The 20,549-nt window shown below is 35.0% G+C and overlaps 1 protein-coding gene across 6 annotated transcripts in view; it reads left to right on the forward strand.

Annotated features, from left to right (window-relative positions):
- wrd (Protein phosphatase regulatory B subunit well-rounded) overlaps positions 1-20,549 on the forward strand; it is a 276,708-nt gene that overhangs the window by 248,882 nt on the left and 7,277 nt on the right. For 4 of the 6 annotated variants that reach the window (XM_081730383.1, XM_081730380.1, XM_081730384.1 and 1 more), the window contains 4 exons: positions 1,397-1,516; positions 5,500-5,627; positions 9,073-9,174; positions 20,039-20,240. In XM_081730383.1, coding sequence (XP_081586509.1) covers positions 1,397-1,516; positions 5,500-5,627; positions 9,073-9,174; positions 20,039-20,240 — 552 coding nt within the window. The remainder of the gene's footprint in view (positions 1-1,396; positions 1,517-5,499; positions 5,628-9,072; positions 9,175-20,038; positions 20,241-20,549) is intronic. The other 2 variants (XM_081730381.1, XM_081730385.1) reach the window with 2 other exon arrangements.

Consider the following 20,549-nt stretch of genomic DNA (forward strand, 5'->3'; position numbering starts at 1 on the left):
TGAAAGAGACTAACCGTAGCAGCATACGAACTTCCGAATAGTAGCATTGTTTCCAAGGAGCTTTTTTTCAGCTGCCTGGCCATCATAATCTGGCCCCTACCGAACTCGGATATATTGCCATTCTACGTAGAAGCACCACAATAATCGACTGAGATCCCTCTCACCATCTGGCGACGTCACCCAACCATTTCGTTCAAAATGTAGCGGATCATAATGTTTTGGCTGGCTAGTGTACGTTTATAAATTTCTCTATTTATTATTTTACTTCTTTCTTCAGTACTCTTACCGACCGACCTATCCCATTCGTTTTAGCTTCTTCAATAGATTTCTCTCTAGCTGTAATTTGGCAATGATCTCACAAGACGTATTCCAAAATCGGGCCTACGTGGATCCTTCACAATACTTTTATCTCCCTTTGTGTTAAAGCTTTCAGCGAAAGAGCTTTTAATTTTAATTCATTTCCTTATTTATTGTGGTTGGTAATGTTGTTCCTACTTCCCGGCAAGAAATTAGTTTTGTATAAAGAAACTTTGGAAGTACTAACGAACTCTCCAGTGTTCGTTCCTTTGTCCATCATTCTTCCTATCTTCAGAAACATTTCCCTACCCTTCTGTCATTTTCTTCACCTCCCAAACGAGAAAAAAAAAAATTGCTTTTCCTCAAAATTCAAAATTCCTTTAGTAAAATACAAAGCTGTTTTTACTTTTCAAACAGTGTTCATAACAACATATAATTATTTTCAAAATACAGTAGAATGAGTCATCTTTATAAAGCCTAAAGAAATTAGGAGGGAGGCGGGGTAGAGAATTATATAAATAAATCGTGTCATGAAAAATGGAACGAAAAAAATAAACTGATAGTGTGAGTGATGATGATATTTTTAAGAGTGGGTGCGGACAACCAAAAAAGGAGAAAAGCGACCATTCTGTATTTGACATTAATAGTATTCCTGGACAAACAAGAGAATGAAAACTAATCAGTTAAGTGGATGCTTTTATGTATTTAAAGGATGTAGGAGGTGACACGAATGGTGTAACAACGTAGCAAAATTGAACAGTGATGAAGTGATTGCCGATGCAAGAGATGACAGCGTTTTTCAGGGACTTACGGAACGTATATTTTATAATACTCATAATAAGAATTTTGTAAGGACTACTGCCGATGCAAGAGATGACAGCGTTTTTCAGGGACTTACGGAACGTATATTTTATAATACTCATAATAAGAATTTTGTAAGGACTACAAGTGTTGTAAATCTTCTCTCTTCTGTGTTTGCATAGTTGATCCCTTTATATAAAAATGATGTCTGTTATAGTTAAGCATGAATGCAAACTTGAAAATTAATATAATTCGTAAATACAATCATGAACTATGATGTATTAATATTTTATTGCAGGTGATGTTTTTGAATGAGTTAGAAGAAATTCTAGATGTGATAGAACCAGCCGAATTTCAAAAAGTAATGGTGCCATTGTTTAGGCAATTGGCGAAATGTGTTTCCAGTCCACATTTTCAGGTAACGTAGGTTTTCCTATATTTAATATGTGTGTTCGTCTGTTTTCTGCTTCACACTGATCTATATGTCATCTTAATTGTTATATGATCGGTCTTGTCTGTTACATATAACTGTAAATGACTCGCGAATCTTGAATCATCTTATGCAGAACAGAAAAAAGTTTCCTAGTATGATTTACCATCATCCGATGAAGTAAAGAGTGGTGGAGAAGGGTTTTACGGTTCAAGAGGATTGCAAGAGTCTTACGGTTCATCAGAGAATTCTAGAATATCCAGTTAAAAGGGATCAGATAATAAAAAGGTTAAAAGGGCACGCGATCATCGTTGGAGAATGAGCGGCACAACGAAACCTTGGGCAGAAATTCGTAGATGCACCGGTCAAATATTCCAGTGTTAATTTGGTAATGAAAAAGAAATACGTCGTTCCATGCGATATAAGAAACCGCCAGACGGATGGGGTTATGGTAGAGAGAGAGAGAAAAAAACCTTGTAAGTGTTTGGCGAAGAACGTCCTTATTGACACTGATCGATGAAATAAATGAAGAAACTGTTCATTCAGATGTATGCAATATTGTTACAAGAATGTAAACATTATCTGTCAAAGTTTTTCAAGTCATAGAAATGGCATTTTCTGCGATGAACGTTTCTATTTAACACGCATCCGATTAGTGTTGGTCTGTGCTTTGTCTTTGTCAGGTGTCAAATGATGATAGGCTTGTTACGACTCATACACCCTAAGATTTGGGACACTAACGCTATGTCGTGAATGGATCAATACTATTTAGACGATCTGATAATTCTTACATTCGAATTTATTTTTTTCCCTTCCCTTTCGATATAGAGGGTACATCTGAATTTTCTTTGGTCTACTCTACTCACTTGTATATTTGATACAAGTATCTAAAACTTCAAAGTCGATAGATATGTTTATAGGTGATATTCAAATCAATCGGTAAGTCTTAGTCGTATTTCATGATTGAACTTAAGTTGAATGAAAAGAGGGAATGGAGAGAAGTAAATCAAATCTATGTCAAGAGGGGTATCACTAAGAATCATCTAATATGACATATCTCAGAAGTTCGTATGATTTTTTTTTAATCGATACACTTTTCCCCTACAGTGTAATCTCGCTGCGCTACGAGTATGTAAGTTTAATTAAATCGAGGTTTTTCGTTATGATCCGTAAGTCAAAATTCAGATCCTTCAGGTATCAGATCAAACCCGTTTGTCCAATATCTTCTCCAGGATTACGGGGCAGTAATTTCGTAATGATAAAAAATTCACAATAAGTATACAGGGTATTCGGGAAACGATGTACCCTTTTCAAAAAATTATTTCGTGGCCCCTAATGTGATATTAGAGTCTTTTATATACCAAAAGCAGGTGTTTTTTTTTTTTTTAAACCTACCTACCTTACAAAGATTCAATATTGGACGTCCTTCGTAACACGGCAGATACCTAGTCGATAGTGCATTTCCTCTCATACTCGAATCAACATGTCTCTTGTAATGACAGCAAAGGGTTCTGTGATCCGCTCTCGCAGCTCCGTCAGATCGTGAAGCAATGGTGGAACAATGACGCGGTCTTTGACAAAGCCCCATAAAAAGAAGTCGCATGGTGTCATGTCTGGAGATCTCGGGGGCTATCTCAACAACGCTTTATCATCAAAACTAGTGTGATCTATCCAACACTGTGGAAGTGGTATGGAGCTCATCCTGTTGGAAAAATGAAATCTCGGGAGTCCTTTTTAAGTTATGGCATCAACCACCTCTGGAACATGTCAAGATACGAGTGTCCCGTTACACTTATTTCTGCAAAGACAAATGGCCCATAAAGCTTCGTTCTGCACATGGCAGCAAGGACGTTCTACTTTGGAGAATCTCATACACACTTAATGATTCGCTGAGAGTGTTCTGCATCCCAGATTCTAACATTATGCCTGTTGACTTTTCTGTTCATATGGAAAGTTGCCTCATCACTGAAGACGGTCTGAAGTTCTTAGTCATCTTCAATGAGGGCTTGCACAAGTTGCAGCTTGTAAGTCTTGAATTTCAAACGCTTACAAAGAACATCCGAAACTGCTGAGCGGGGCAATGTTAACTCATGGCCCACTTTCCGAACTGAATTCGTGGGGCTGCGTTGGATGAATTGCTAAACTCTATCCACTTCCCTCTGAATGTGAAGGACAATCGGTGTCTGCCTTTTACATAAAGGCCGCGGTGGCTCAGTGGTAGAGCGTTCACCTCTGGTGCTTGGGGTCCCGGGTTCGATCCCAGCCCCCGCCAAGTGAACTTTGTGGTGGACAAACACCGTGTGCGTGGGTTTTTTCGGGGTTCTCCCGTTTCCTCCCACTTTCTTCATTCCACCATTTCATTCATCACTCATCATCACCGTCTCCTTTAGCCTAACCGGCATAACCGCAGGACGTAAAACTCAAAAGATTTCATTTTCTGCCTTTACATATGCAATCTGTCTCCATGAGTTGGGTATACCAACGCTTAATTTAGTTTTTGTCTGGTGGATCGAGCTCAAACTATCGCTGAAAGTTGCGTTAAACTATAATAACGGACATTGTCTTCGTGTATTTCCAGCACAAAATACCTTCTGTTGTTGTGGGCACCGTCTTGAAAAAAATATCTTGGGAATGCCGGGTGTTTCAATCAGTATTAGTATCTAGCAGTCGTTTTCACTGACACCTTTCTCCACACACTGGGTACTTAGATGAAAAATAAAGGGTACAATCTTTTTCGGACAGGGGGCCGCGGTGGCTGAGTGGTAGAGCGTTCACCTCTGGTGCTTGGGGTCCCGGGTTCGATCCCAGCCCCCTCCAAGTGAACTTTGTGGTGGACAAACACCGTGTGCGTGGGTTTTCTCGGGGTTCTCCCGTTTCCTCCCACTTACTTCATTCCACAATTTCATTCATTACTCATCATCACCGTCTCCTTTAGCCTAACCGGCATAACCGTGGGACGTAAAACCCAATGATTTCATTTCATTTCATTTTTTCTTTTTCGGACACCCTATATATATATATATATATATATATATATATATATATATATATACAGGGCCGGATCCAGGATTGTCTGGGGGAAGTGCACCAATAACTGCCAAAATAACCAATCACACTGAACTTTTCAAAGTGATATGTGCTATTCTTTATCCCTGACAACGCTGATGCATAGAACGGAGGAAAGCATTTTAAAGAGGGTAGTAAGTGTTATGGAAGAAAAAATGTTCTTTCCTCCTGGCTTCTGTCTTTTCCCCTACATTACAAATGCTGTATTGTTTTGCTTGGTGATTTTTTTTCTTTCAACCTTTGGAAATCGATTTAAACCATTGCTTTTGCAAAGCTCCGCTTTCTTTTAATCCCCAAACGGAAACCTAATGGCAGAAAGTTTCGGAAAGTGCTGGTATTTTCACTGCTAGCTTTTCATTTTATATGTATCTCTATAAATATATATATATATATATATATATATATATATATATATATATATATAACAAACTGATTTGGAGCCACTGCATATGAATTGTCTGTTGTAAGGGTTACTAATAGGATATTTACTGAATTTTTGGATTTAATGTTTTTGTGAATCGTTGAAGTGTTAATGAACATTGAAATGCTTTTGAGCTGTTAAAATGGTTCTACTCATAAAGTAAACCAAGAAAGCAAATAAAATACAATATGGAAATGTGTCGCGAAAATTTTAAAATTTGTATATAAAGTAGCGTTCGTATTTGAAAGGAACAGTTGTTAGTATTCTAAAGTTGATCGAGAGCGACAATATCATGTTAGTTTATAAGTGCACTTAAAAGCTCGAAATATAATAATTTTGACTTTCTTTTCGCCACATAGTATTTTAACTGAAATTAGTTACAAATAAGTTTCTTTAAACTATGAATTTGCTGTAAAGTTTATTTCTGCTTGCCCTTTGTTACCATTTCAAGTTGAACGCAACAAATACTCTATTTCTTTTGCAGGTTGCGGAAAGAGCTTTATATTATTGGAATAATGAATATATTATGTCTCTTATAAGTGACAATGCGTCAACAATATTGCCAATAATGTTCCCGTCGTTATATCGCAATTCCAAATCCCACTGGAACAAGTAAGTGAATATTTTCTGTCTGGAATGCAAGCTGGATTTACTGGGATTGGTGTTAGGATCGTTAGAAAAGATAATCTTATAGGCCTATTACAGTTTTTAGTTAGTGATGTATTGTCAGTTAGTTGCTAAAATGAATAAATAAATAAACTAATAATAATAAATAGATGGTCTAATACTGCAGTAAATCAGCTGATGAGGATTTTAATCACTTGTCAAAAATTGAAAGATACGCAAATGTATTTCTTTCGTTTTGGTGTTAACTCGCATCTTGATAGGGGTAAATCACTATTTAAAAAAAAAAAAAATTTTCTAAATGACTGAGTTATTGTGAAGTATCTTATTAGAGACTGATTATCTCCTTTTTTACATGATTTAGCTTACAAGGTAGGCTTTTTCAGTGTTATTAGGCGCTCCGATCCCTGGCAGAAATCTAGGGGGGACAACGTTCAATGTATCAAGGCCAAATTTTAAATGTAAGATTTTATAAAAATTCCACGAAGTTTATACATTTTTTTTTTTTTTTTTTAATACTCAGTATTACGCATAACTCCCTATAAGGTGAAAACAGAAAATTGTTATTTATTGAAAACTGCTGTAACTCATTTGTTCATATTTCTTTAAATATTTCATTAATAGAACTCTTAGTTTTCATCGGAAAACTTTTAAAAGAATGGCTTCCATTTTCACCAATTTTCTTGAAAACTACTTTCACCTGTCCGTACGAAGGTTGCTGGAAATGTTTCTGTAATCTACTATTTACAGTATCGCTAGTGTTCCGATATTATAAAATGCGGAGGAATACCTTTCTATATTTAAATTATTTTTGTTATGTAAGCCGATTCATTTATTTTTCACAGCAGTTTGAAGTAGTAGTTTTGTGTGAGAAATGGAATTTTCTCGAGTACTTTGGGGCAGTGATTTTCTTTGTTTTCAAATATAGTTTAACACCGAAACTATGTATCGAGCGACATCATTTGGCTTTTAGGGATTAAACACCATCAATAGGACTGTGTACAATTCGATTTTCGAATTCCAGTTTGGTTGCAAATTTCTCGATGAATTTAAGGGAGATCGTCCCTCCACATCTGTTGTCACCAGTAATGTTGATGTGCGTGAAATGATTGACACACAGATTAGCGTATGACATACCGTGAGATTCAGGCACATTGACATGAAAGCAATGCATACAATTGTTCATGATCACCTCAATGTATGGAAACTTTCAAGCTGTTGTATCCTACATAATTTGACGGATACTCAAAAACTGGTTCGTGTCAATTGTTTTAAAGAAATACTCAAAATTCAACCGAGGTAAGTCAAATTTGGTGTACTACATCGTTACAGAGAAGAAACTTGGATCTATTCATATAAACCAAAAACTTAAACAGCAATTCACTGTTTGGCTGTTTGAAAATGAGCCGGAAACAACAAAAGCTGCTCGTTCGAGGAGTCGTGCCAAGCAAATGATTGCTTGTTCCTTCGGTTACACAGGCATGCGGCAACCGTAGCTTTAGAAGATCGAAGCTGTAAATGCTCAGTGATAGATAGCAGTTTATTACCCATAAGGCATCAATAAATTTCGTAAAATAAACTCAAATTATCACATCATTCTTTATCACAGCAACGCCAGTTCCCACTCAGCACACCAAACTGTTGATTTTTTTTTTTTTTTTTTTTTTTTTTTTTCAATAAAAATGTCAAATTAATTATTCATTGCCCGTACTCACTTGATTTAACAGCTAATGACTTCATTTTGTTCCCACAAATGAAAAGTAAGATGCGTGGTGAGCGATTTGTTGCTTGAAGCAGCTTTTTACTCCTTTCCGAAGAGCAGTTTGTAAGGTACTTCAAACGGCTGTGGAAAATAAACTAATGGGCTTAAACTAACACGAATAGGTTTAAGATAATTTAAACCTAGAAAGGTCTATTCTTCAGAATTTTATAACATCGGAACCCTAGCACCACTGTAAGTAGTGGTTTTCAGAAACTTTTCTAGCAGCTTTCATATTTAAGAATTTTATAATATGATTGTTTTTTTTTCTCAGAAATCCAGAAACGATAGTTTACTGAAGGTGGTGAGTTGTTTTTGAATAAGTTTTCCGAAGACATGTGAAACTGTTTCGTGCATTTTTTCAGATAAACTAATCATTAGTTACTTCTGTAGGTCATGACTCTAAATTAAATACAGAATCTGATAATCAATCAAATTCAGCGAGACAATTAACTGTGGTTCGTATAATTTATTTTTAGTTGATACAACCTAGTATCTACATAAAATACAGTACTTCATAAAAGTGTCCATGTATTTAAGAAAGAGATGTAATTTTTTTTTTTTTTTTTTGATCAAATCTGAGACACGTGGTGATTATTAAACGAACAGTATATGATTGTCATTGATAATTACAAATTATATTTATTGCTAATATTGTGTTAGGGAATAATGGTTACTCTATCTTCTAATTATTTTACTGTAATTGTTTAAAGCACTTTCCTAATTGATGTTCCATAGAACAAATTTAGAAGGTCCAAGGCATTACTTATATATATAGTGTTCTAAAAATGGCGCCCACGAACCACAGAGCACTATTCTACAAGTCACAATAAACTAATGTATGTATTTGTATACCTTTCGGGTCCTCGTCTAGAGACGTGAATTGCATTATGTTGCAACGTCTCAAAGAACCATACAGGTAGATTAGATTTACCAGTCCATCAAATAATTACATCGATTCTTGCCAGATAACAGTTAAAGTCAATAGACGTTGACACTAGCACAATTATTACCTTAACAATCGAAGTAACCGTTTGATGGATTTGTAGTGCAATGCTAATGGTTCCAAGTTGCTATACGATCTTGCCACATAATGAAATTTTGATTCCCCATAGCGGCTGAAGGAGACCCCGGGGGGCATTCCATCATAAAACATGTTCGCTTTATTTTGACCTGTACAATAGTGCTCTGTGGTCCGTGATCGCCATTTTTTAGGACACCCGATATATATATATATATATATATATATATATATATATATTATAATAAATAAAATCCCATGAACTCTCTGTATGTATGTACTCTTTGTGTAACTAAATAAAGGTTTCTAATTTAATTTTTGTTAAGATTCTTTCTTACTACCTAACTGCTACTACTATTACTTTGCAGATACCAATATTTAAAAGTCTGGTGTCCGTACCTTGTTTTAAAAATAAAATGGAGGTCCAAAAATCTGAAGTAATTGGTAACCACTGGTTTGGAAAATTTGTGTTTTGTAAATCTATGCATTCAAAAGAACCATTTGAAGTTATATAAAATTTGTTATAAACATTGTGTTGAATCTGTGCTTTGAAATTAAACTGCGTAGGAAATAATATCTCTTGATTCAGTTTAATAAGTTGATGTTTTTATATTAACTACCTTTTTTTTTTTTTTTTTAAATAATTGTTTCAGAACAATTCATGGCCTGATATACAATGCATTAAAATTGTTTATGGAAATGAATCAGAAGCTATTTGATGAGTGCACGCAACAATACAAGCAAGAGAGGCAAAAGTGAGTATTTAAGGATAAAATAGGGTAAATATTACGGGTATTTCATTGCATCTTAACTTCTTAGGTACGAGTTAACGTTGTAGTAAATATATTGGTTTTTGCTATTGTATGTATGTATGTATGTATTTATGTGTATATATGAGGATTGCATTTGACACCTGGATTAAGTTTGTTATATATTTTCTTTTGGTGAGAAGGTATCTTTATAACATCTTCCCATTTCTCTTTGCTCCGTCTTTGAATGATATTTAACCATGCAGGGTGTTGTTACCCCCTGTAGAGTGCCTGCTTGCTTACTTGTGTTACCTTTGCACCATTGTGACACCTTATTTTTTTTTATGTGTATAATTTCATGCATGAACTTTTTGCTGCGTGCTCTTCTATTTAACTGTTCTGTTGGTTAATATTGTGAGAAAGCGAATTATTCTACAAATTTGTAAAAAAAAATATATATATATATATAAGCACATTTTATGAGAAGAACATATAGGAAAGACAATATGAGTAAATTATTGTACTGTATGTTTGCTTTACTGTTGTGGCAAGGGGGGCAAGTTAACGTTCATTTCCCTATAGTACTGCCTCTTTTTCGCATCACTATTTCATGGTTCCAGAGGACACTACCGCAGGGAGGTGACAAGGAGTGGATTTAGCAGAGGATCTGCAGGACGTAATCGAAAGTCCCCGTACAGCCCCGCAAGGGAAAGATATATGGCGAATATCAGTTTCATCAGACTTATGAACTCCTTGTATTTCTTTTACATCATTTTATGCGTTGCTGTTGTCATAAGATTAAATAAATTAATTGTGTTACGTTTACGAAAAGTATTGAAATAAAATGGCTAGCTCGTAGTCCTATTTTTCGGTGTTGGCCCAGCATTTTGAGGCAGTTGGAAAGTTACTTGAATGAGTGGCTAACAAACTATGGTCTAGAAAGCCAAATTAACGGAGATAAGGGCGATGTGTTAACCATACCTCTTCCAACGTAAAGCCGTGTGGTTGGAGAAAACTTCAGGTTTCAGTTCATACTGACTCAGCTGAACAGTTATTCCATCGTCTTTGGACCAAAATAGACGTGCGTTTAGATATTGTCAGTTTTGCCGATAAGTGGTTTGGAAGAAAATAGAAACAGTAAAATTGTACAAGAAATTATTAGATATCCTCTCCTACTATACCAACAAACCTCAACACACCGCAGAGCTCCCTCGTGGCTATATGGTGAGCATACGCGGGTTTTTCAGTGCGGGAGATCCGGGTTCGATCCCTAGTAGGAGCTCATATTCGGTCTGCTGTAGGTCCACGTCTCATGTAGCCTCAATGCTGAAAGGGACGCTAAACTCAGTTAACCGACTCAGTGCACTGTCTCATACTGTGTCGAACATGTTAGTATGTGCCTGATGGTTTTCGGTAAATTCACAATTTGAAGAAAGAAAGAAAGAAAAGATTTAGTAAAGAACATCAAAAATCGTAACTTCGGTCTGATTTGATTTTCTTATATATATCTTTCAATTGCTTGAAAGACATGTTGAGGCAATATTCGGGCATTTCGGTGCGCTAGTTTAGTTTAGTACTAAACACCGATCAATGATTCATATGTGGTACAGTTCTTATGGATCACTGTTGCCGTATTTCTGTCCGCACGAGTGAATCCAGACAGGATGATACCTCGGCCCTTGTTATAAAATCCACAATTCAAAAATCCACAATCCACAGTTGGAGTAAGCCAATAAATATTGGATTTATGTGTAGAAACATCCTTATATAACAAGAAACATTTTTAACAGTGTCCGGGAGATAAATAAAATACTTCATCTCAAAAGTTCTAACATTAGTTCTACTCAAATTATACAAGGGTTTAATATCAAAGGAACTTTATACTATTCACCGAAAATATTTTTTTTCTTTCTTCTCTGTGATATATAAAGCAGTTTTGGTAGTGTAATGATTGTCATCGATAATGGCTCCATAATACCATTCTTTAGTACAGAGAAAAGCATGAAATTATCACTTACTTAAACGCACAAGAGCTGAACGAAAGTACACAGAAGATACATACATGAATGTTGATGCAGATAGAACGAAAATTTAAAATATATCCTATAGTTAGGTTAGGCATCTACTTAACTGTGATTTGGTAAAGACTATATTAAGATGTTCATAGTAAAGAAGTTAGAAACACAGAATCATTTATTTCAAGGAAAGAAGGAGCATATCTAGAAATCTTATTAATTTTCTAGATAATGTCTATAGCTTACAGTTTGAAAACACATCATGATAGTATATACAAAGACGTTTTTTGATATACGTGGTGTATGGCGTTAAAACATATAAATAATTTTTTCTAAGAGACATTATTAATTCCGTATCTAAAGCACAGATTATACTGCAACTGTGTAGCTATGTGAATATCTCGGAAGTTTTGTAAAATCTGGAATAGGCAAAGAAAGTGTTATAAGATAAGAAATTAATATGTCTTCTATATACGAACTGAAAATGCGAAACCAATAAAGCAGTCTTCCTTCATTATATTCTCTGTATGTAGTTGAAACAAAGGAACCTGAAAGCGGTAGTGGAAAATGAGCTACTGTATTTATTCGATTATAGGCCGACATTGATTGTAAATCGACTCACGAGAATTCAAATGCATAATAATAATAATAATAATAATAAAGCATACAAACCGTAAGGACTAAATTTTCTGGCCAAATGCTAATGAATTGTGCTAAATTAATATGCTTTTTATATAAAAAGATTTATTTTCTTGCTATAATATATAAAATATCTGCTAAATCCAAACGTGAGCAATTCCAAATATTCGAGGGCAATAAACCATAATCGTGCATAAGGAAGATAGCGCAAAAAAATAAGAAGAAATGGAAAATTTTCGGATTAATTTTCAGTGAAACGAAAGATCCGAAATGAAACCGTAACAAAGGAAAACTAGATAAAATGTACTGTAGATAATGTTTTTGGATAACTAGAGTTTATACAACAAAATAACTGGAAACAATGTCTTTCCGGCAGTTCCATAAAAAAGTGCTCATTTGGATGACAGACATTACAACCATTTTTAAAGTGCAGTTGTAGGAACTTCATCAACCACTTCCCTCCCCAAAATCTTCACAACAATATCATACTGTCTTCGTGATGACTATGGTTGATGATTTTTAGCCGAATATTAAAGAAATAACATATTTACATGGAGAATATAGCAAGGTAGACTATGCTTTGCAATTTAGAAAAGGGAAAAAAAAAAAAAAAAAAAAACAGCATACCAGGTCAATTCATATTTGCTGGTAGTGTGTTTATAATGAACAAAAAGTACTTTTTGTGTGTTAAAGTACGGATGATTCTTTATCAAGATTTAAATCAAATGTAAGAAGCTATTATATTTTACGATATTATTATAAATAATCGTTGTATATACGTCTTTCTTATGACTATAGCTAACATTTGGACACACGTCTGCACAAATGTACCGGTGGGGGCACTCGATCGAAAAAGTGTAAAAAGCTTTTTCAGGCCAACCATTCTCAATTAGGTTTCCCTGGGTTTTCTTCATTCACACCAGGCAAATGCCGGGGTGGTACCTAACTTATAGGTCCCAGGCCGCTTCTTTCCTCAATCCTTTCTTCCTTCCCTTTCCCCGGATAGTGTGCTCGCCGAGGGACGTCATCCCTCATACATGACGAGCTAAATGGCCATAGATGCCGAAAGCCCAGAAATCTAAATCCTAAAATCCTGCACAAATGTAATATATCAGTTGTAAATATGTAACATATAATAAATGAAGGTAAGGGATATGGTGATAGTAGTAGTTTAAATGAATTCATTAGTCATATTACCCTTTCTCTAATAAACTATATAAGAAAGACCAATTAAAAATGTTAAATAGTTCTGTAACGTTTTCACTTTAACTTGCTTTTAGAAGTTTTTGCCTTTAAACATTGTCAAAATTAGAAAGGAAAATCAAATACATAAGAGCACTTGTAATGTAATAGGACGCGCTAATAACATCGGAATTTTTAAAATCATTTTTTGGAAGTTGGTTAATGTTTATTTTTTTAAGTGTTAATATTCGGAAGAAGGTTTATTAGTTGCAAATTCTTATCATCGATACTAATGGAGAAAGTAAAATTCAAAATTCATTCAGAATCTAAATAATAGCAGTCTATAGAAGTATAGATTGCAAGCAGTGGGAACAGTCACAATAATAAGCAAAAGAAAATGCTTCACACTCACTTCAATAATTATAAAATCTATGGAATGTTTTCGAGGAACACAGTCCTCTTCGTCAGCTTGAATAAGCCCGAAAAGGGTTTTGTATATATTATTGGGTGTTCTAAAAATGGCGCCCACGGACCACAGAGCACTACCGGTATTCTACAAATCATAATAAAGCAAAAAATATATTTGTATACTTTCGGGTCTTTGTCTGGAGACACGAATTGCACTATGTAGCAACGTTGCAAATAAAGAACCGTAGGGTACATCTACTAATCTATCAAATAGTTACATCGATTCTTCCCAGGTGGCAGCTAAAATCGATATTGATTGATACTAGCATCACTTATTAGTGTAGCAATCGATTTAACTGCTTGAAGTATTCGTAGAGTGATGCTAATGGTTCCAAATTAATCTGCGACGTTGCCACATTGTGAAAGTTTGATTCCTCGTAGCGGCTGAAGGAGGCCCCGGAGGGCAAACCATCATATAACATTTTCGCGTTATTTTGTCCTATAAAATAGTGCTCTGTGGTCCGTAGGCGCCATTTTTAGAACGCCTGATATATATATGTAAAATAAACGGCGAAAGGGATAGAATAATTCGAAACGTCACAAAACTTCTTCGTGCTGTAAAGTTGTGCGTCATTTCGAAATACCTTTTAACCGTTTTCTTTCCATACGCTTTTTTACTTGTAATTTGGTAACCTTTTTCGGGCTTATTGAAGCTAAAAATAAGGACCATGATTCTCGAAAACGTTTCCTAATTCCTTATAATTATTGCGGTGAGCATAAAGCATTTTCTTTTACTTCTATATGCAGGGGGAAAGGTCATACGTGTTTACTTTAAAAATTGTAGATTCGAAGCAAATACAAAGAAAAGTCATAAGTCTTGCAATATTTCCACACTTAAAGAACAGGCCTGTGTAGACACCGTGATCGATCGTAAGTACAAGGTCAAACTAGCCCTAGAGGTAGTGTGGCAAGCGGACTATGTAATACGGAGGCGCCATTCCACCAGTATCTTCAGTCAGTTTTCAGTAATAGTGACAAATGAGTGCTCAGTAACATTTGATACGTGAACTAATGAGTTCTAGCTCGGCCATAACGCTGCGGCAGCAATCCAGAACATTTGTCGTGCGAAAGGGGAAGGTGCATTGAGTCGCAGTACAACTCCTCGTTGGTTCCAGAAATTTCACGCAGGTTGTAAAAATGTCTAGATCATCCAAGGTTCGTCCGCCCCAGGGTAACATATTCTGAGATCATACAGCACGCCATTGAGAAAAATCCATTCACCAGCATACGACGATTGTCAGTCCAACTCAGTATGTCCGAGTCCACTGTGATGCATCACCTTCGCGAACTCGGGAAAAGTTATCGGCGGTCTGGTGGCGACTAACGGCTTCTACAGGGTGAAAAACAAGAATGCGCATTAAGATCATTTATATACATGCATCAAACACGCCTCCGTAGGTACATTTGTTTGCGCCAAAAATTTAAGATCGGATACTTTTTGAACGAAACTTGTATGTTTTTACAGGAAAACTGCTAGATACAAGCTTAAATCTAATGTGATAAATTTGTAGAAAACTTACTTGTAATTATTAAACAATCATAGTTTCTGAGGAGGATACAGCCCTTTTACGGTCCAACCTTTTCGAAATTTGAGGGTGGTTAGGAGAAGTTCCTCCTCAAGAGAGGGCACTCCTTGGTTTTCATTTCCTGGAAACCCGAGGAGTGTAGATCAGATGAATGGGCGAATCGAAAATCCATGAAAGTAAGTATCTAACGGCACATTTCGTCTATAATACACATGTGAACAGAAGAAATTACAAAACACCTTAAACATTAATTAAAATTTGTGTTAGTTCACTACAAAGCATATATATTGAAATTTTTATATTTCAGAACTGTGTACGTTAATAATCACAACGTTTCTGAATGTTATCCATAAATCACAGCGTACTACCTTTTTAAAAGAAAGTTTCTTTTCTTCTCCCAATTTAAATGTAAAGAACAGAAAAGAAAGTACAGAAACTATAAACAGAGTACTTCAACTAATTACATATAATATCAAGGAATGAGAAAAGTTACAAAGTATTATATTCATATTTACATTGGGAATAATCTACTTCTTATGCTAAAAACACTTAAATGCAGATACACCCACTGAGGAAAACTTACTGTAATGACAGTCAGAACTAATAAATTCAACTGGAAATACATTCTGTGACGACCAGAAATGTTGGTCTGTTAATAAATTACGAAGGGGTATTCACTTTTTGTTCCTTCCCAACAATCGTACCATCAATGCCGATATTTATTACGAACAGTTGGGAGTAGATGTGTGCTGCACTATTTCAAAAATATCCTACATTGGTGAACCAAAAATACTTCTTGCTGCAAAACCACACTGGGCTGGGAAAAAAATCATGTCACACCCAGCATATAGTCCAGATGTTGCCCCTTTGTACCATTACCTGTTTCGGTCCATGGTACACTTCCTGAAATATAATGCTTCCCCAACCAGCAAGAGGTGGGAACAGCAGTGAATGTATTCTTAGCCTCTGAGGATAAAGCACGTGGTATCTAGAAATTGGCTGGAAGATGGGTGCAGACTAACTCGGGGTCTACACTTCGGTAACCTGCTTTCATTGTGCTGTAATGAATTCAGGTGTTATGTACTAGAGTATTACAAGACTTATGACTTACCCTTGTGTTCCGTGATTACGTGTAAAATGTTACAATATCAAATGTCTGTTTATTATATATATATATATATATATATATATATATATATATATATATATATATATATATATATATATATATATATATATATATATATATATATATATATATATATAATTTCAAACTAGATGCAGACTTGCTGGGTTTTTTTTCCTCCATCGGATAAAACGAAAATATTAAATTTGTCATGAAATACTATAGAAAAATCTGATAAGATTACCAACATCCAGTATCGAACTCGTATCAATAATGTTTTTCACATTTACTCTACCACTATGGGAATTAATTACATTCGGAAACTGAAAATTCCCTACGCACACGCATTGGAACAACGTGTAATGTTAGAAGTAGAATGCACGTACTATGTCTTAAGTTGCGTAATAGAAACACGAAGAAAATCTTTAGTAAAGTTGCACATTGAATTAAAATTGGAGGCACACTTGAATCAAGACATCTAAAAATTTTCCTGTTGAAAGGATACATACGTTCTCACATGAAATACTGACGTTATTGCCCGTTTCTCATTTTGTGTTCAACTAGTAATGCTGTGTTTTGTTGAAGCGAGCAATCCTCCTTTCTCCCCTCTTACTAATTTCAACCCAGAATTATACAAGTAAGTCATTAATATCAAGCAGAAGAGACATTATGCTTTACAAAAGTAGCAGTATTCTTACGAAATTCTCACGGAAATACTTTATGTGAGAAGGGGGATTCACCCTCTCATTATTTGAATCATTTCAGCTCCATCAGTTGTTGATTGTTTGTTGTTGTGAAGGATTGTTTGGGAGCCTAAATAAACATCTGCATTATATTTATCAAAGTGGGATAACTATTACTGGAAATCATGGGAATCAGGAAATCATGGAAAATATTTCTTAAATCGGAAGAGAGGGGTTTACAGTCAATCACTGTGAATTAATTTTAAATCCAAGTAATGATGATTGTGAAACCTCAACATCTTTTTTTAATTAATTAATTTATTTATTTATGATAGTTATCGTGGAACATATTTTTAGGGGTGTAAATTCACCGCTTATTCCTGATAGTTTTTAATCCCAAGCACTTAGGACCGTGATATATATATATATATATATATATATATATATATATATATATATATATATATATATATATATATATATATATATATATATATATTAAAACAAAATCGAATATTTTCTGCGAAAGTTAATGGAACTTTTTATAAAGAGCAATCGGAATGGGTTTGGGGGGGGGGGTAATCCAACCTTTGCTGCTCCATTGATTTTAAGGCCATCCCAGAGGGATGCTTCGAAAGGCTCAAAGAAAATATTCAACATATTACATCAAAATCGAACATTTTTTTAAAAATAACATTTTCGTGGAACATTTTAATGGGGCGGGGATGGGGGAGATTCACCTTCCACTAGTTAACGTCAAGCTTTGAAGATAATCAGAACCCCGTAAAAATAACTGTACACTACGTTTTGTCAAATTCGAATGATTATTGCGTAGATTATTCTCCAACATTGTTTAGTATGCAAATGTTCAAACTTATAACATGGTTTTTATTTTATCCCCGTTGATCTCCTTATTCTTCGTGGATTACAATCTTAAACAATAGGGCTTGCAGTCCACGTGTTGAAAGAATGCACATAACAACTATTGTTAAAAATCGGTTAGTTTTACGAGAGTTACCACGGAAAACAGATAGACAGACACACAAACACCAATCGAGTCGAATGTTAGAAGTTTCGCTAACGCTCGCTTCAACAATTTCTGTCTAGTTATGCTGTGGAAACAAGTTACTGCCGAAAACTATGATTTGTTTAAACTCGAGTATACCTTCGTCCTCCCTTAAAAAGAAATCAGAATTTTTGTAGAACTATATTTTCCTTTCTCAAGATTGTAGCAAGAATTTCTAAATGTAAAAGTTTATATTGTGGATAAAACATTAAGAATATTACTTCTGAATTGACTTAGCAGAGGGGAAAATCAATATTTTATACTGTATAGAAACTAGAATATATATATAAAATTGTTTTAGAGTCGCTGAAGGTGTTTTTAATACCAAAAGAATAATTTAATTAACTCGTTTTTCGTGCTTTCAAGGAGAGGCTGTGATCTTTGTGTCAGTGGTATTTAAAGATATTGAGTGCAGGTAAATATAAGTAACACCTCTTTAAACCATTTCTTCTAATCACGTTATCTATGAAGGTGCAGTAGGAAACCCTGTGGAGGAGAACTAACGCTATTATTTCGACTCAGGTCGCGCCATGTAGGCTTGGTGGTGGACGAACCCAATACTGTGGGTGTTTACAAGTTTTTTCCGTTTCATATCATTTCACATCATTTTGTACATTCAGATGATAACTGTTCGGCATAGAATAAAACATTTATTCATTAATGTAATGATTTCGTTCTTTCAGCAATCTAATCACGCTTTTTATACTTGGTTTCTGAGAGTATCCAGTGAATTTCAAAACATTGTCATCGTGCTTACCATAGATATAATGCACGGGAAATTAATTCTATATCTGACATATTACGATTACTTCAAGTTGCATGAATCTTTAAATTGTATTATGTAAATACGCGTGAGCCCTAAAATCTAATTAATTAAATGAGTTAAAGAATTTAGCATCTTAGAATTGCGTATTATATGAATGATACATATGGAAAAAAATACTTAACTGTCCCATTCTTTCAATTAATCCTCATGAGAACTGAAAAAAATGCTCATGTGTATTATAAGAAATTTAGAAATATATTATGTTGCTGATACAAATATACACTGTAAAATATACACGGGATCGCAGTTGCTCAGTGGAACAGCGCTCACTTATGGTGTGTAAGATTCCTGGAAATCCTAGCTCGCGCCAAGTGGGCTTTGTGTTAGACAAACACAGTGTAAGCAGGTTATTTCTAGGTTCCCCTTTTCATCCCACTTTCTTCATTACAAAAATTGGGTTTAAATTATAAAGTGTTCAGTTTGAATACGGTGTACATCGTGATGGCTTTTTCATTTTTGAAGAAGAAATCATGAATAAAATTATAAAATACAAATATACGAATAAATTACAGTTATTAAATGTGCTTGTGAAAAGTCTTAAATTTACTTTTAGGTAAGATAGGGCTGGAAAATGCAGATTCTGCTTCATTGTATGGAATAAACTTGGTACAACAATAGAATATTAGAAATACCCATTAGAAACTAATCCATAACTTCATCTCATTAAAGATAACCTTGTAAAAACCTTACTATCCACCAATACTGTGCTCTGGGTTTACTAATTGTTAAAGAAAATATCTCTTGATCGATTCTGGTAAATATGGCGTGACTTGAGATACACTGCGAAACTTTATCTTCGGTAATTATCCTATAGATAAGCAGTTCCAGTGGGGGCATGAGATCAGATTTGTAACTATTTCGTGTAAGCATTAAATATTCCATTATCATTTAGCAATTAAGATATTTCCAAACTAATCATCAATACTACCGCTAATTGTAGGTCTAATTTTCAGCAACTCGACCTGAAATTACATCGAGTATGCGGGGTGCGTGGTTATTAAGTTTGCTTCACAAGCCAAAAAGCCATTGATCTGTTCGAAATTGGGACTGAACGGTTATATTCGCTTTCAAAGTTTAGATAAAGGAAAATAGTGATATATGTATACAAATAGGAACTAAAAAGTGAGGGTGTAAAAAATCAAGTTGTCAAAATTTCATATTGCGTGAATCAAATGGCTTGAAGAAGGTGTTACGTTATTTAGTATTCGTTCACCGTATTGAACCGAAGGTTGTAGCCTCGTCTTGTTAAGTAATTTTAACTAAATGCATAACTATTAGCTTAGCGAAGAGTCAGGTTTGTCCACGAGTTATTATTTGCTTGTGTCGTTGCGCTCATTTGAAGGGAGAAAGAGAAACTGAAGGAACGAGAAGAGGCGTGGACGAAAGTTGAAGAGCTAGCCATGCGAAATCCGGGCTATACTGGATTAACTCGAACACCAAGCACTGAGAGCAGTTGTATAGACTCCGGTGCAACTTCCCCCCAAGGAGCAGATGATGATGAGGAAATGACTTATGAGAAATTGGAAGCGGAAGCTAGAGAAGTAAGTATTTTCTAACTTTATCTGTTATTATTCGACTTCTAAAAGAGCTTTCTGACAATGTACAGGGTGCTCCAAACGAATATGTACACATTTTAAGCCCATTACTGGAATAGATTGCTTTCTTTGTGAGAGAATTACACTCTCGTCTTCCAAATTTTAAAACAAGATCGCAGTTTTATTTTCATACTTAAAATATTATCGAGGTGATGTTGACTGTTACAGAAGAATTGATTCGCAGAATATGTCAGAATCGACATGAAGACAGATTTTTGAGCAACAAAAAATCTTCCAGAACCCTTTGCTAGTTTA

The sequence above is a fragment of the Thermobia domestica genome, chromosome 11 (genome assembly GCF_964235325.1).
Source record: "Thermobia domestica chromosome 11, izTheDome1.hap1.1, whole genome shotgun sequence".
Taxonomy (NCBI): domain Eukaryota; kingdom Metazoa; phylum Arthropoda; class Insecta; order Zygentoma; family Lepismatidae; genus Thermobia; species Thermobia domestica.